General features: G+C 38.0%; 1 protein-coding gene across 1 annotated transcript in view; it reads left to right on the top strand.

Annotated features, from left to right (window-relative positions):
- UNC13C (unc-13 homolog C) overlaps nucleotides 1-17,779 on the top strand; it is a 676,763-nt gene that overhangs the window by 568,325 nt on the left and 90,659 nt on the right. The window contains exon 25 of the mRNA XM_049852627.1: nucleotides 12,330-12,418. Within this exon, the coding sequence (XP_049708584.1) occupies nucleotides 12,330-12,418 (89 nt within the window). The remainder of the gene's footprint in view (nucleotides 1-12,329; nucleotides 12,419-17,779) is intronic.

Below are 17,779 nucleotides of genomic sequence, written 5' to 3' on the forward strand. Positions count from 1 at the left end.
AGCCTACTATGCCAGGAATGACCACTTGAAGAGAAATTGTGTTGCATTCATCATCAAAAAGAACATTTCAAGATCTTTCTTGAAGTACAACACTATCAGTGATAGGATAATATCCATATACCTACAAGGAAGAGCAGTTAATACGACTATTATTCAAATTTATGCACCAACCAGTAAGGCCAAAGATGAAGAAACTGAAGATTTTTATCAGCTTCTGCAGCCTGAAATTGATCGAACATGGGATCACAATGTGATCGGAATGCAAAAGTTGGAAACAAAGAAGGATCAGTAGTTGGAAAATATGGCCTTGGTGATAGAAACAATGCCCGAGGTTGAATGATAGAATTTTGCAAGACCAACGGCTTCTTCATTACAAATACCTTCTTTCACCAACATAAACGGTGACTATAAACTTGGACTTCACCAGATGGAACGCACGGAAATCAAATTGAGTACATCTGTGGAAAGAGACAATGGAAAAGCTCAATATCATCAGTCAGAACAAGGCCAGGGGCTAACTGTGGAAGAGATCATCAATTGCTCATATGCAAATTCAAGTTGAAACTGAAGAAAATCAGAGCAAGTCCACAAGAGCCAAAGTACAACCTGGAGTATATCCCACCTGAATTTAGAGACCATCTCAAGAATAGGTTTGATGCATTGAACACTAATGACTGAAGACCAGATAAGTTGTGCAAGGACATCATCCATGAGGAAAGCAAGAGGTCATTGAAAAGACAGGAAAGAAAGAAAAGACCAAGATGGATGTCAGAGGAGACTCTGAAACTTGCTCTCAAAGGTTGAGCAGCTAAAGCAAAAGGCAGAAATGATGAAGTAAAAAACCAAAAGGATGATTTCAAAGGGCAGCTCAAAAAGACAAAGTAAAGTATTATAACGACATGTGCAAAGAGCTGGAGATGGAAAATCAAAAGGGAAGAATGCACTCAGTGTTTCTCAAGCTGAAAGAACTGAAGAAAAATTCAAGCCTCAAGTTGCAATACTGAAGGATTCTATGGGGAAAATATTAAACGACACAGGAAGCATCAAAAGAAGATGGAAGGAATAAGAACAGTCATTATACCAAAAAGAATTAGTCAATGTTCAACCATTTCAAGAGGTAGCATATGATCAGGAACCTATGGTACTGAACTATGAAGTCCAAGCTGCACTGAAGGCATTGGCAAAAAAAAACAAGGCTCCAGGAATCGATGGAATATCAACTGAGGTGTTTCAACAAATGGATGAAGCACTGGAAGTGCTCAATTGTCTATGCCAAGAATTTTGGAAGACAGCTACCTGCCCAACGAACTGGAAAAGATCCATATTTAAGCCTATTCCCAAGAAAGGTGATCCAACTGAATGTGAAAATTTTCAAACAATATAATTAATATCACACACAAGCAAAATTTTGCTGAAGATCATTCAAAAGCGGCTCCAGCAGTATACTATCAGGGAGCTGCCAGAAATTCAGACAGGATTAAGAAGAGGACATGGAACCAGGGATATCATTGCTGATGTCAGATGGATCCTGGCTGAAAGCAGAGAATACCAGAAGGATGTTGACCTGTGTTTTATGGACTATGCAAAAGCATTCAACTGTGTGGATCATAACAAATTATGGATAACATTGTGAAGAATGGGAATTCCAGAACACTTAATTGTGCTAATGAGGAAACTTTACATAGATCAAGAGGCAGTTGTTCGGACAGAACAAGGGGATACTGAGTGTGTCAGGGTTGTTTCCTTTCACCTTACCTATTTAATCTGTATGCTGAATAAATAATATGGGAAGCTGGACTGTATGAAGAAGAACAGGGCATCAGGATTGGAGGAAGACTCATTAACAACCTGCATTATGCAGATGACACAACCTTGCTTCCTGAAAGTGAAGAGGACTTGAAACACTTACTGATGGATATCAAAGACCACAGCCTTCAGTATGGACTGCACCTCAACATAAAGAAAACAAAAATCTTCACAACTGGACCAATAAGCCACATCATGATAAATGGAGAAAAGATTGAGGTTGTCAAGGATTTCATTTTACTTGGATCCACAATCAGTGGCCATGGAAGCAGCAGTCAAGAAATCAAAAGACCCGTTGCATTGGGCAATCTGCTACAAAGGACCTCTTTAAAGTATTGAAAAGCAAAGAAGTCACCTTGAAGACTAAGGTTCTCCTGACCCAAGCCATGGTATTTTCAATCACATCATATGCATGTGAAAGCTGGACAGTGAATTAGGCAGACCAAAGAAGAATTGATGCCTTTGAATTGTGGTGCTGGCAAAGAATATTGAATATACCACATACTGCCAAAAGAATAAACAAATCTGTAGTGGAAGAAATACAACCAGGATGCTCCTTAGAAGCAAGGATGGCTTACATACTTTGGACATGTTGTCAGGAGGGGTCAGTCCCTGGAGAAGGACATCATGCTTGGTAAAAATACAGGGTCAGCAGAAAAGAGGAAGACCCTCAATGAGATGGATTGACACAGTGGCTGCAGCAGTGGGCTCAGTCATAACAACAACTGTAAGGATGGGGCAGGACTGGGCAGTGTTTCATTCTGTGGTACATAGGGTCAGTATGAGTTGGAACTGACTCGATGGCACCTAACAACAACAATAACATGAAGCTTTTATGACTTTGCCTTGGTCAAATTGTGCTGACTTTCTCTATATTGTGTGTTGATGTTTCACCAAAGTTAACACTTGTCTACTATGTAGTTAGCGATTTCCCCCTCCCCACCCCTCCACTCCTTTATAACCATCAAAAAATGCTTTTTTTTTCCTGTGTGTAAACCTTATCTTGAGTTTTTATAATAGTGGTCTTATATAATATTTGTCCTTTTGTGATTAACTTGTTTCACTCAGGATAATGCCCTCCAGATTTATCCATGTTGTGAATGTTTTGTAGATTCGTCATTGCTCTTTATCATTGCTTAATATTCCAAGGTATGTACCATAATTTGTTTATCCATTCTTCTGTTCATGGGCACTTAGGTTGTTCCCATCTTTTTGCTAATTTGAATAATACTACAGTGAATATGAGTGTACTTACATCTATTCATGTGATATCTCTTATTTCTCTAGGATATATTCCTAGGACTGGGATTGCTGGATCTGTGGTATCTCTATTTTTAGCTTTTTAAGGAGGCATCATATCATTTTCCATAGTGGTTGTACCATTTTATATTCCCACCAGCAGTGCATAAGAGTTCCAATCTCCCCACAACCTCTCCAACATTTGTTCTATTTTTTTTTTTATTAGTGCCAGTAATATTGGGGTGAGATGGTATCTCATTGTAGTTTTGATTTGCATTTCTCTAATGGCTAATGGTTGTGAGCATTTTCTCATGAGTCTGTTAGCCCCCTGAATGTCTTTTTTGATGATGTGTTTGTTCATATCCTTTGCCTATTTTTTAATTGGATTATTTGTCTTTTTATTGTTGAGTTGTAGAAGTATTCTGTAGATTTTAGACATTAGTCCCTTGTCAGATATGTTGTAACCAAAAATTTTTTTCCAGCCTGTAGGTTTTCTTTTTACTCTTTTGGTAATATATCTTGATGAGTGTAAGTTTTTAATTTTTAGTAGCTCCCAGTTATCTACTTTATCTTCTGTCATTTGTTTGTTAGTTGTGGTTTGTACTGTATTTATGTCATGTATTAGGGCTCCTGGTGTTATCCCTATTTTTCTTCCATGATCTTGATCATTTTAGGTTTTATAAATTAGGCTTTTGAACCATTTTGAGTTAGTTTTTGTGTATGGTGTGAGGTATGGGTCGTTTCATTTTTTTTACAGATGGACATCCAATTTTGCCAGCACAGTTTGTTAAAAAGACTGTCTTTTCCTCATTTAATGGACTTTGGCCCTTTCTCAAAGATCAGCTGACCATAGGTGGGTGTATTTACATCAGCGTTCTCCATTCTGATCCATTGGTCTATGTGTCTCTCATTTTAACAGTTCCAGGCTGTTCTGACCACCATGACTATATAATAGCTTCTGAGATCAGGTAGTGTGAGGCCTCCTACTTTGCTCTTTTTTTTTATTTTTCAGTAATGCTTTGCTTCTCTGGGGTCACTTTCCTTTCAATATAAAGTTGGCAATTATTTTTCCCATCTCATTAAAGAATGCTCTTGGTATTTGGATCAGGATTGCATGGTATCAGTAGATCACTTTTTAGAATTGACATTTTCACAATGTTGAGTCTTCCTATCTGTGAGCATGGTACGTCTTCTCATTTGTATAGGTCTCTTTTGGTTTCTTGCAGTAGTGCTTTGTAGTTTTCTTTGTATAGAATCTTTTACATCCCTGGTTAGATTTATTCCTAAGCATTTTATCTTTTTAGGGGCTATTATAAATGGTATTTTTAATTGACTATGCAAAGGCATTTGACTGTATGGATCATAACAAATTATGGATAACATTTCGAAGAATGGGAATTCCAGAACACTTAATTGTGCTGATAAGGAACCTGTAGATAGACCAACAGGCAATAGTATGAACAGAACAAGAGGATACGGCGTGGTTTAAAGTCAGGAAAGGTGTGCATCAGGGTTGTGTCCTTTCACCATACTTATTCAATCTGTATGTGAGCAAATAACCCAATAAACTGGACTATATGAAGAAGAACGGAGTATTAGGATTAGAGGAAGACTCGTTAATAACCTGCGATATACAGATGACACAACCTGGCTTGCTGAAAGTGAATAGACCTTGAAGAAGATCAAAGAGTACAGTCTTCAGTATGGATTGAACCTCAACATAAAGAAAACAAAAATCCTCACAACTGGACCAATAAGCAATATCATGATAAACAGAGAAAATTGAAGTTGTCAAGGATTTCACTTTACTTGGGTCCACAATCAATGACCATGGAAGCAGCAATCAAGAAATCAAATGACATATTGCATTGTGCAAATCTGCTGCAAAAGACCTCTTAAAGTGCTAAAAAGCAAAGATGTCACTTTGAGGACTAAGGTATGCCTGAACGAAGTCACGGTATTTTCCTTTGTCTCATATGTATGTGAAAGCTGGACAAGGAATAAGGAAGACCAAAGAAGAATTGACACTTCTGAATTAGGATGTTGGTGAAGAATATTGAATATACGAAGGACTGCCAGAAGAATGAACAAATCTGCCTTGGAGGAAGTACAGCCAGAATGCTCCTTAGAAGCAAGGATGGTGAGACTTTGTCCCACGTACTTTGGACATCTTATCAGGAGGGCCCAGTCTCTGGGAAGACATCATGCTTGGTAAAATGGAGGGTCAGCGAAAAAGAGGAAGACCCTCAACGGGATGGATTGACACAGTGGCTGCATTAGTGGGCTCAAGCATAACAATGATTGTGAGGATGTTAAAGGACTGGATGGTGTTTCATTCCGTTGTGCATAGGGTCGCTATGAGTCAGAACTGACTTGACAGCACCTAACAACAACAATAAATGATACTGTTTCCCTTTTTCCTTTTCAAAGTTCTCTTTGTTGGTGTCTAGGAATCCAACTGATTTTTGTAAGTTGATCTTGTATCCTGCTTCTCTGATGAATCTATTAGTTCCAGTGGTTTTCTTGTGGAAACTTTGGGGTTGTCTGTGTACAAGATCATATCATATGTGAATAGGGATAAGTTTCTTCTTTTCCTATTTGGGTAAGCTTTATTTCTTTTTCTTGCCTTGTTGCTCTGGCTAGGACTTCTAGCACAGAAGTGGTGATAAAAGTCACACTTGTCTTGTTCCCCTTCTCAGGGGAAATGCTTTCAGCCTCTGTCCACTGAGAATGATGTTGGCTGTTGCTTTTGTATAGATGCTCTTTATTATATTGAGGAATTTCCATTCTTTTCCTATTTTATTGAGAGTTTTTATCAGGAATGGGTGTTGGACTTTATTAAATGCCTTTTTTGAATCAGTTGAGATGATCATGTGATTCTTCTGTTTATATGGTGGATTATATTAATTGATTTTATAATGTTGAACAATCTTGCATACCTGGTATGAATCCTTTTCGTTTGTGATATGTTACTTTTTGGTGGGATGCCGAATTTTACTGGCTAGAATTTCCTGAGAATTTTTGTGTCTATGTTCATAAGAGATATTGGTGTGTAATTTTCTTTTTTGTTATTGTCTTTTCCTGGCTTTTGTGTGAGGGTTATGCTGGCTTCATAAATTGAATTCAGGAGTATTCTTTCCTATGCTCTGAAATAGTTTGAGTAATGCTGCTGTGGGCTCTTCTCTGACTGTTTGGTAGAATTCTCCAATAAAGCTGTCTGGGCCAGGTTTTTGTTGTTGTTGTTAGAGTTTTTTTTAATTACCTACCTCTTCAATCTCTTCTGTTGTGGGTCTCTTCAAATTTTCTATCTCAGTTTGTGTTAGTTTGGGTAGTGTGGAGGCGTTCTTTTCCATAGAAATAGTGGTGAGGTTTGCAAAAATCTTGAAGAAGGCATGATCCCACGAGACCAATGATCAAATTTTGTGTTTTCTTTTCTTTTCTTTTTTTAAATTCTGCTTTAGGCGAAGGTTCAGAGAGCAAATTAATTTCTCATTAAATAAATAATATACATATTGTTTTGTGACATTGGTTACCAACCTCACGACATATCAACACTTTCCTCTTCTTGACCTTGGGTTCCCCATTTCCATTTATCCAGTTTTCCTACCCTCCTGCCTTCTTGTCCTTGCCCCTGGGCTGGTGTGCCCATTTAGTCTCATATTCATGGTTAAGCTACATGTGTTATTATTTGTTTTCTGGGCCTGTCTAATCTTTGGCAGAAGGGTAAACCTCAGGAGTGTCTTCAGTACTGAGTTAAAAAGACCAGACTCTTAGGGTTTCTTCAGCTTCCGTCAGACCAATAAGTCTGGTCTTTTTTTGTGAGTTTAAATTGTGTTCTACATTTTTCTCCAGCTTTGTCTGGGACCCTCTATTGTGATCCCTGTCAGAGCAGTCAGTGGCGGTAGCTGGGCACTATCTAGTCGTGCTGGACTCAGTCTGGTGGAGGCTATGGTAGTTGTGTTCCATTAGTCCTTAGGACTAATCTTTCCTTTGTGCCTTTGGTTTTCTTCATTCTTCCTTGCTCCAGATGGGGCTGGACCAGTAGACATATCTTAGATGGCCATTCACAAGCTTTTAAGATCTCAGACACTACTCACCAAAGTAGGACATAGAACATTTTCCTTACGAACCTTGTTATACCAATTAAGCTAGATGTCCCCTGAGGCCATGGTCTGCAGCCCTCAGCCCAGTAACTCAATACCTATGGCAGGTTGGATGTGTTTGTGAAACTTCTATAAATTTGCCTTGGTGTGGTGTGATTAATTACTTTTATGTGTTGCCTTTCTATCCTTGGCTTGTGACTTCTATTCAGGTGATTGGGTCGATCTGTGCAAATAAGATAATTGTGGCCCATCGAGGGGATTGGTCAGTTTTGCCTTAAAGGAGAGCCAATTACAGAGCAGAGAGGAGAGCCCACCACCTCCAAAGAATGACAGGACTGCAGCAGAGACTGGCAGCAGAGACCCACAGGAGATGGTACAGTGAGTTTCCAGGCCCATGGAGTGGGAAAGCTGAGTGCCTTTGGGCAGAGACTGAGGGCCAGGGAGAAGCCTATGCCTGACCCACGAATTTGGGACTTGCCACCCTCCAACCACATGAACCTTTTCCTTTATATAGTTCATGAGTTCTGTGAGATGTTGCTGCAAATTAGGGAACCTAAAAACAGGAGGGAGAATACTGAGACGAGAGGGAGTAGTTAATGTTACAAATGATGGAGTGGCTTGGAAAAGTTAGACATTTGGGACATCTTTAACCTGTACCTCATAGGAACCAGCTTTGTGTTGATCCTTATAAAAGAAGTTATTCATTACTTGGTCAAGTTGTGCTGGCTTCCCCAGTATTGTGTACTGTCTTACCTTTCAGCAAAGTTACCACTCATCTATAGTTAGTGTTTCTCCCTCCCCATCCCTCTTCATAACCATCAAAGATTTTTTCCTTCTTTGTGTAAACTTTTTCATGAGTTTTTATAATAATGGTTTCATAGAGTGTTTGTCCTTTTGTCATTGGCTTATTTCACTCAGAATAATGTCTTCCAGATTCACCCATATTGTGAGATGTTTCACAGATTCATCCTTGCTCTTCATTGTTGGGTAGTGTTCCATTGTGTGTATGTACTGTAGTTTACCTATTCATCTGCTGATGGGCACTCAGGATGTTTTCATCTTTTTGCTTTTGTGAATAATGCTGCAGTGAACATAGGTGCTCATATGTCTATTCATGTGATGGCTCTTATTTCTCTAGGGTATATTCCTAGAAGTGGGATTGCTGGATCATATGGTATTTTTATTTATAGCATTTAAAGAAAGCACTGTATTGTGTTCCAAAATGGTTGTACCATTTTGCATTCCTACCAGCAGTGCATAAGAGTTCCAATCTTCCCACAACTTCTCCAATGTTTGTTATTTTCTGGGTTTGTGTGTGTGTGTGTGTGTGTGTGTGTGTGTGTGTGTGTGTGCGCCAGTTATGTTGGGGTGGTTGGTATTTCATTGTAGTTTTGATTTGCATTTCTCTTTTTTTTAATGGCTAGTGATCTTGAGCATTTCCTCATGTGACAGTTGCCTGAATATCTTCTTTGGTGAAGTGTCTGTTCATATCCTTTGGCCATTTTTTAATTGGATTATTTTTCTTTTTGTTGTACAAGTGTTGGATTTTCCTATAGATTTTAGAGATTAGACCTTTGTTTAATATGTTATAGACAAAATTTTTTCAGTTTTTAGGTTCTCTCTTTACTTCTTTGGTGAGGTCTTTTGATAAGCATAAGTGTTTAATTTTTAGAAGATCTCAGTTATTGCGCTCATTTTCTGGTTTTTGTGTTAATGATCAAATTTTGGAGCCTATGGATTCGAGGGTAAGGAAGTGATCTTCCTCCCTGATACTCATTTCTTTAACTGAACAAATAACAGGGCCTTAATGTAGATGAGTCAAACATGAGGAAAAGGAGCCTAGTAACCAGTAGAAAAAGATAAAGGAAATGAGAAAATAATGAGCACTCTGCAGAAGGAATGAAATTCTCAGTAAAAAACATCAACTTCTTCTATACAAAGTCTTTAGTTTTTGAGAGTGTTAAGCTGTCTGAAGAGTTTAAATGTCACTTTCCATCCCATAGGTTATATCTCTAGGAACAGCTTGATGGTTAATTTAGCAATTGCTGTTGTAAGTAATTGAAATAACATTCACTCCTGTTAGGTCCCTTAGGGATAGATTTTGAGCTAAGGAAAAAAAAAATGCAGGGTTTTTAGTGACCATATTTTCTGAACCAAACAAATGTCAGGATGTGTTCTGACATGGTCTGGCAATGAGACAAAATATTTGTAATCAGAACTGTCTTGGAAACTCTAAGATATATGGTTGCTGAAAGAGTGAAATATTTCAAAAGCAAAAATATTCTATTAATATTCAGTACAAGATATCAGTCCAAGGAGAAGGAGCGCTCTGGATTTAGAACTGCCTCTTTGGGTTTTTTTCTTTGAGAGAATCCTTTCATGTTTCTTTTTATTGTAACTTCCTTTTTCAAACATTTGGTAAATGCCTAGATATGCAGTTGATAGGCAGAGGCATTCTGTCTGCACCTACTTGCAAACATATACTTCTACCAAGAAATGGAAACTCTCATCCAATGTTTAAATTGATGTAGTGTGACAGTTTCAGATTTTCAAGAAATAACCAATTATTTGATAAGAAATTTCCATTCACAAAATACTTCAGGTGTACTAAAATAATTTCATGAGAAAATAGCATAATTTCATCCAGTGACTTACTAGTCATTTTTGTATGAGACTTTAAGATCATTATCTTAACAGGTAAACAAAAATGTACAATGTGTACATCAAATTAAATAGGAGAATGAAATATGCGTTTTAAATTGAAGCAAAACCATTTCCTGAAAAAAAAGCCTACTCTCAGAGCCATTTTCTGGAAATGGTAGATTGAGGGTAGAGAACTACTTCTTATTTCCTCCACAACATTCTCCAAGGCCCTGAAGAAAACCACATGGGGGGATTCCTTCTCTAATTTCTCATTCCCCATCATTTTTATGCAAGTGAAATCAAGATAATATTCATATTAGGGCAATAGCAAGACAATGAAATTAAAAACATCTAGCCTGTGTGGTTCTCTAGGATTGGGGATGAGCAGTCCTTTGGGGAATCATGGTTAGTTAGGCTAATTATATTTAAATACCTTAGGTCTGGTTTTTTGTTTGTTTTTTAAGTACTATCTAATTGTCCTTCTGAATCACTGCTCTACATATGGGTGTAGCTGCATGGAACTCTCAGAATGTGTAAGACTCAAGAATATTCAAATTTTCAACCCCTGAGACAGTTCTGTTCTGTAACACATGGGTTGCCATGAGTTGGAGGCCTGCCAGATAGCAAATGACAACAACAACAGAGGAGTGTCTTTCTGTTATGATGACCTGGGTATCTCTGGGCAAGAACTGTGAACCTAACTGATGATGGGGATAGAAGAAAGATACAGAATAATCCAGCAGAATCACACTGGCTCTCACTGAGAAGGGGAGAAACTTAACCAATCCTGAAATCACCTGGACTCGAGTAGAAACCTACATCGAGAACTGGGATGCCATATGTGATTTTTCTATTTCCATTCCAATGTTTGCAGTCACCTGAATACAACCTAGGGGCTGTTCACCTGCTGAGGCTTGTAAATAATACTTCTTCCTAACAGTTGCTTAGTATTAGAAATTGTTCTTGGAGGATTATAGGACTTATACCCTGTGGATACTGCTAGGAATAGTTCTCAGTCTTAGACTTGCTCCCAAATTTATTTGGCATCCAATTTAGATTCCCTCTTTTACACTAAGTCATCTTTCCATTTGTTCTACTCCCAAAAGTTTGCTTAATCCCATACCCCTTCTTTTCAATAGTAGTACAGTTTAGGCAAGAACAACGGATACTAATGATATGAAAGTGAGTTTCCAAAGGCTCAACGGAAGATTGACTTACATTCCAGATAATATTCCAAATTACCCTTCACCTCAATTGCTCTCTGCTTAATACAGTATATCTGTTATAAGCCATTTTTTTTGGACAACTAAATTGCCAAAACAAAATTTGTAAAAAGGAAAAATTTTTATAGTGTTCATGGTAAAGTATGTATTGGTCCTTCACTTTAACTGTAAAAATAAATTATGCAAAGTTAATAGATTGGTTTGTTTACTTATTTGCTTGTATGTATAGTATGGAGCCCTGGTAGTGTAGTGGTTAAGAACTCAGCCGCTAACCAAAAGGTCAGCAGTTTGAATACATCAGCCACTCCTTGGAAACCCTATGGAATAGTTCTACCCTGTCCTATAGGTTTTCTGTGAGTCAGAATTTACTTGACAGCAGTGGGTTTGATTTTTTTTTTTTTTTTTGGTTTATTTATAGTGTAAACTCTCTTACAGTATAAGTTCTCTTGTAATATTATTTAACGTTATTTTAAGAGGGGAAGTTGGCTTTTAAGGCTTGCTCTGGAAGGACAAGCATCAGATTAAGTCATCTCATTACCTGATCTAATTCTTTTTTCTTTTGCCCTCAGATTTGCTATAAATACTTGAATGGATAAAGGAAAATAAAAGAAAATGTGAAACTTTAAATCTTGAATTGCAAAGTGGCATCCACAAAGACAAACTAGGCCTATCATCCCAAGAGGAGCATTGGAGTGCTTGGATAATTTGTTTACTACTTTTAATCTGATAGTTAGGAAAATAGGAAAACACATTTAAGTAAGGCACAATGCAATGCTCAAATTTTTTTTTTTTTTTTTTTTTTTTACCAATTCATTAGATTTTTAATGGCCCTATTTATTTACAGGGATATTGAAGATTTAAATACACCTTGAAGCAACACATATATTCAACTAACATATGACATGTTAAAAAAAAATTTTTTTCGACATGTTAGGTTTTCTTAATTACGAAATTATCATGTTCTAGAAGATATTTTGTCATGGCTTTGCATCCCATTGCTGTAACCAACAAAGGCTTGCTATCTAGCTTGATAAATCTCTTATTTATATGCACGCTATGCTTTTCAATCAATTTTTCCTTGTATAAGAACCCTCATTTCTTTACAGTTTCCTAAATTAGGACGTGTGTTTGCACTTGATGTCAAAGATGAAAAAAAAAAAGAAGAAAGAAATAAAATATATATGTTATACTGTTTGAAGTTTACCTTATAATAAGCAAAATGCTTGTAAGACAAACATTGTTTCTAAGAAATGCTTGTAAGGAAGCATATTTTTCTCAGAACTCCAAAGTAATATTATTTATGGTTTCTCTGCAGCTAGATCCTGAAGCTAGTACTGTTCTCAGAGAACTTCAGGTTAAACTCAGCGGGGCTCTCGATGAGCTCAGCATCACTTATGGAGAAAGGTAAGTGACCTAAGTCGTTAGCAATATGCATTAATTTTCTGCTAATAGAAATCATGCCTCCAGTGCATTTCCCTCCTCTGACTGGCTAAATCCCATTTACCTTTAAGACCCAATTTAAGCATCATCTCGATGGCAGTGGGTTGGGTTTTTTCTTCTCCGGAAAGTTTCTGTGACCCCACAGTCTAATAGAGATGCCTTCCTACCTGCTCCCCCATACTCTATGCACCCTTCAGTCAGATGGCACAACACAATTTTCTTTTTGGTTTACCTGCTTGTTTCCCTCACTTTATGCTCTTTAAGGACAAAACCTATATCTGATTTCTATTTGTGATTCCAGTGTCCAAAATTTAGAGAAATAGCTATTGAAAGAATGGAAGAAGGAAAGGAGGAAACTTTACACACCTAAGATGTATGATTTGTGTTCACATCGTACATATCATTGGCATATGGGACAGTTCTACTCTGCCCTAAAGGGTTGCTATGAGTCAGAATTGACTTGACAGCAGTGTGGTTTTTTTTAACCCTATAACCAAACAAATCAAGATTCTTGGTTCTGTTGTTAGTTACCATTGAGTCAGCCCCTGACTCATGGCAACCCCATGTGTTACAGAGTAAAACTGCTCCATAGGGTTTTTCTTGGCTGTAATATTTATGGAAGGAGCCCTGGTGGCACAAAAGTTAAGCCCTTGACTGCAAACAAAAAGTTGGCAGTTGGAACCCACCCAGCAGTTCCTGTAGGAGAACGACCTGGTGATCTGCTTCTGTAATGACTACAGCTAAGAAAACCCTAAAGGGCAGTTCCAGTCTGTCACATAGGTTCCTTACGGTTTGAAAACGACTCGATGGCACTGAACAACAGTCTTAATGGAAGCAGTTTTCCAGGACTTTCTTCCACAGAGCCACTGGTGGGTTTGAACTGCCAACCTTCAGATTAGCAGCTGATACAAACCGTTTGCTCCACCACATGGGCAGAAGTTTGGAAACTACTGACATATTATATATATATATATGTATATATATATATATGTTATTAGTTTAATATAATATATACATATATATATATTTTAATAACTCATCTTGTCTATGTGTGGTTCTAATGAAATAGAAGTTTGTCCTAGGAAATTTCATTTGGGTCTTATAGGAAAAAACCATCATCAAATGCTAAAACACATAGGAAAGCAAGCACATCTTTGAAGAGATTCATTAATTTAATATAGAATTTGCTTTAAATATAGTTCAATAAATACTGACTTACTATTTTTAATTATGTATCCCTTTCTTTAATGAGACTATAAAAATTGCTCTCAGGGAAGGGGCTCTCTCTTTCTACCTCATTCCTGATATAACTTTGTATTTTAAAAAGATATACGCTCAATAAAAATTTATTGACTAGTTATAGCACTTTTTTAACCAGAAAGATTCAAAAGAAAAAGATGCAAACAGCGTCATATTTTTCCACCTGATATAGGAATGAGGCAGAGTAAAAACAAATACCATTCTCATCTTCCTCCTCAGTATCTGAGGTATGTTCATAACATAACCACCTTTAACCCAGTGGTTCCCTCTTTGGAGCCCACCTTTGTGGCCAGTCACTGACCCAGATGCAGCCCAGCTGTGTTGAGCTTAGGGTAATCCTTCTGCCTTCTGTTTTATGTCGTTAGTGACCAGGATGGTCTTGGTTCCTTGGCCTGGAGATTAATAAGCAATTTGAAGATTCTGTTTATCCAGAGCTAGAGAGGCAGAGATTGTTCCAGAGAGTGGGGAGTTCGCTGGCTTTGACTTGAGGTGACTAAGTGATGAGACCTTTGCTCAGCCATTTTAGGCTTGCTTCCCTTTATTCTAGTTGGGAACTAATATATGGCTAGCAGAAAGACTTTTTTTTCAACTAGGAAGGCAAAATCAGTGATTATTTACCAAAGATAAGGAGATAAAAAGGAGTAAGGAATAGCTGGAGGTGTTCAGAACCTTATTGAAAATAAGATGACTAGGAGGAGGGGCCAAGATGGTGGAATAGCCAGATGCTTCCTGCGATCCCTCTTACAACAAAGACCCGAAAAAGCAAGTGAAATGATTATATTTACAAAAAAGAAGGGGCCCTGAACATCAAAGGCAAAGTTAGAAAACAGACTGAGCGGCAGGGGAGGGAGAGACGGTTCAGCAGTGGAGAGGAGTTGCCGGATCTGAATTGCCGGGATCCCTCAGGCATCATTCCCAGGAGCAGCTGCGGAGGCTGGTGGTAGCATTCGGCTAAAATTTCCTCAGGTAGAATCAGCCAGCCACACAGTCTACTCACACCTCCGGAACCAGAGAACAGCGCTCTCAGCAAAAGCTAAGTACTCGTGTATATTTTACCATGCCCCCAGCCCCCAAGCTGACTTCGGTGGCTGTTGACTTCCCTGGGCATGAGATAGGCCATGTTGAGCTCCTGGGGCCACCCTCCAGGCCTTCAAGTAGGAATGATGTCACAATTGGGGAAAAGATAATTCGCCAGATCCACTAACTGGGGAAGCCCAGGACAGAAGCGGCTCCTGTCCAGGCATAAACAGTCTGTGGACTTTGAATACCTTTTCCCCCTGCGTAGACCTATTTCAGGAGAACTAGGCCCTTGTTGGTGGACTGCAACAGTTTCAGCTGTACAGTGAAGAGGTGCTGTTTGATATTTGACACTGCTTTGCCTATTAAAGAGGGTCCTCACTTACCCACATCAGGGGCATAAGCACTGGTGGCTCCACTCAGGTCACCCAGCCACCCGTGACAGGGGTCCAAGGATAACTGGTGCCTTCCAGTCCTTACAAACAAAAGCATTGGGTGCCCATGGTCTTTATGCAGAACACACCCACCTGTATGCTCTAGGGAACAGGGACATGCTATCAACACAAACATTTGAGGGACAGTTCTCAGCCTCCTGCCTTGTTGAGAGCATAACCCCCTGCTGCAACCAGATACCGGTACCTACACCAACCACCCCTGCCCCTCTAACACTGTAGGACAGAGCCTATACTACACACCTGATGACCAGCTACCTAGATACCTGAGCTGAATTCATACAAGAAAAGTGAATGGACTCCTAGACTGATATATATACCAATAACACGTCCAGCCATCTGGTGACAGGACATCAGAGCTTAAAAGGTGAAAATAATCAAGCTAGCTCACTCAAGCAACCCATCTGGACATATTAAAAAAAAAAAAAAAAAAGCAAGAAGCTAGGATACAGTAAGCAAACATAAAATAAACTAATACAATAACTTATAGATGGGTTGGAGACAAAACTCAATATCAAATCACATACAGAAACAGACCAAGATTGCCTCAACAAGCTCTCAAAACAAACAATCAATGGATCTTCTGGATGAAGGTGCCTTCCTGGAATTACCAGTTGCAGGATTCAAAAGATTAATATACAGAGCTCTTCAAGACATCAGGAACGAAATTAGGAAGGAGATCAGGCAATCCACAGAACAAGCCAAGGAACACACAGATAAAGCAGTTGAAGAAATTAAAAAGGTTACTCAAGAATATAATGAAAAATTTAATAAGCTGCAAGAATACATAGAGAGACAGCAATCAGAAATTCAGAAGATTAACAAAAAAATTACGGAATTAGACAACTCAATAGAAAGTCAGAGGAGCAGAACTGAGCAAGTGGAAGGCAGAATTGGTGAGCTTGAAGATAAAGCACTTGGCACCAATATATTTCAAGAAAAATCAGGTAAAAGAATTTTAAAAAATGAAGAAACCTTAAGAATCATGTGGGACTCTGTCAAGAGCAATAAACTACAAGTGATCAGAGTGCCTGAATGGGGGGATAACAGAAAATACAGGAGAAATGTTGAAGATTTGTTGGCAGAAAACTTCCCTGATATCGTGAAAGATGAGAAGATATTTTTCCAAGATCCTCATCAAACTCCACATAAGGTAGATTCTAAAAGAAGGTCACCAAGACATATTATAATCAAATTTGCCAAAACCAGAGATAAAGAGAGAATTTTAAAAGCAGCTAGAGACAAATGAAAAGTCACCTACAAAGGAGAATCAATAAGAATAAGCTTGGACTACTCAGCAGAAATCATGCAGGCAGCAAGGCAATGGGATGACTTACATAAAGAACTGAAGGAAAAAAATTGCCAGCCAAGAATCGTATATCCAGCAAAACTGTCTGTCAAATATGAAGGTAAAATTAGCACATTTCCAGATAAACAGAAATTTAGGGAATTCGTAAAAACCAAACCAAAACTACAGGAAAAACTAAAGGGAGTTCTTTGGTTAGAAAATCAATAATATAAGGTATCAACCCAAGACTAGAACGCTGGACAGAGCAATCAGGTGTCAACTCAGACAGAGAAATCACAAAAATTAATGAAGATAAAAAACACTCGCAGCAGAGGAACAATGATGTTATTAAGTAAAAGAAGACACTAAAACAATAGAGAGGGACTAAGAAATGTAGTCATAGATTGTTCATATGGAGAGGAAGACAAGGCTATATAAAGAAATAAAAGTTAGGTTTAAACTTCGAAAAACAGTGGTAAATATTAAGGTAACCACAAAGGAGACTATCCTACTCATAAAAATAAAATACAAGAAAAAGAAAAAAAGACTCAGCAGAAACCAAATTAACAACAACGAACAAGAGGAAAAGATAATATATAAAGATAAACTACTCAGCACAAAAAATTAAGTGGGAAAAAGAAATTGTCAACAACACACAAAAAAAGACATCAAAATGACAACACTTAACTCATACCTATCCGTAATTACACTGAACATAAATGGACTAAATGCACAAATAAAGAGACAGAGAGTGGCAGAACGGATTAAAAAAACCATCCATCTATACGCTGCCTACAAGAGACACACCTTAGAATTAGAGACACAAACAAACTAAAACTAAAAGAATGGAAAAAAATATATAAAGCAAACAACAATCAAAAAAGACCAGGAGTGGCAATATTAATTTCCAACAAAATAGACTTTAAAGTTAAATCCACCACAAAGGACAAGGAAGGACACTATGTAATGATTAAAGGGACAATATACCAGGAGGATATAACCATATTAAATATTTATGCACCCAATGACAGGGCTGCAAGATACATAAACTCTAAAAGCATTGAAAAGTGAGAAAGACAGCTCCACAATTATAATAGGAGACTTCAACACACCACTTTCAGTGAAGGACAGGACATCCAGAAAAAAGCTCCATAAAGACACGGAAGATCTAAATGCCACAATCAACCATTTTGACATGATATGCATATGCAGAAAACTCCACCCAACAGCAGCCAAGTATACTTTCTTTTCTAGTGCACTTGGAACATTCTCTAGAATAGACCACATATTAGGTCATAAAGCAAGCCT

The sequence above is a fragment of the Elephas maximus genome, chromosome 13 (genome assembly GCF_024166365.1).
Source record: "Elephas maximus indicus isolate mEleMax1 chromosome 13, mEleMax1 primary haplotype, whole genome shotgun sequence".
NCBI classification, from domain to species: Eukaryota; Metazoa; Chordata; class Mammalia; order Proboscidea; family Elephantidae; genus Elephas; species Elephas maximus.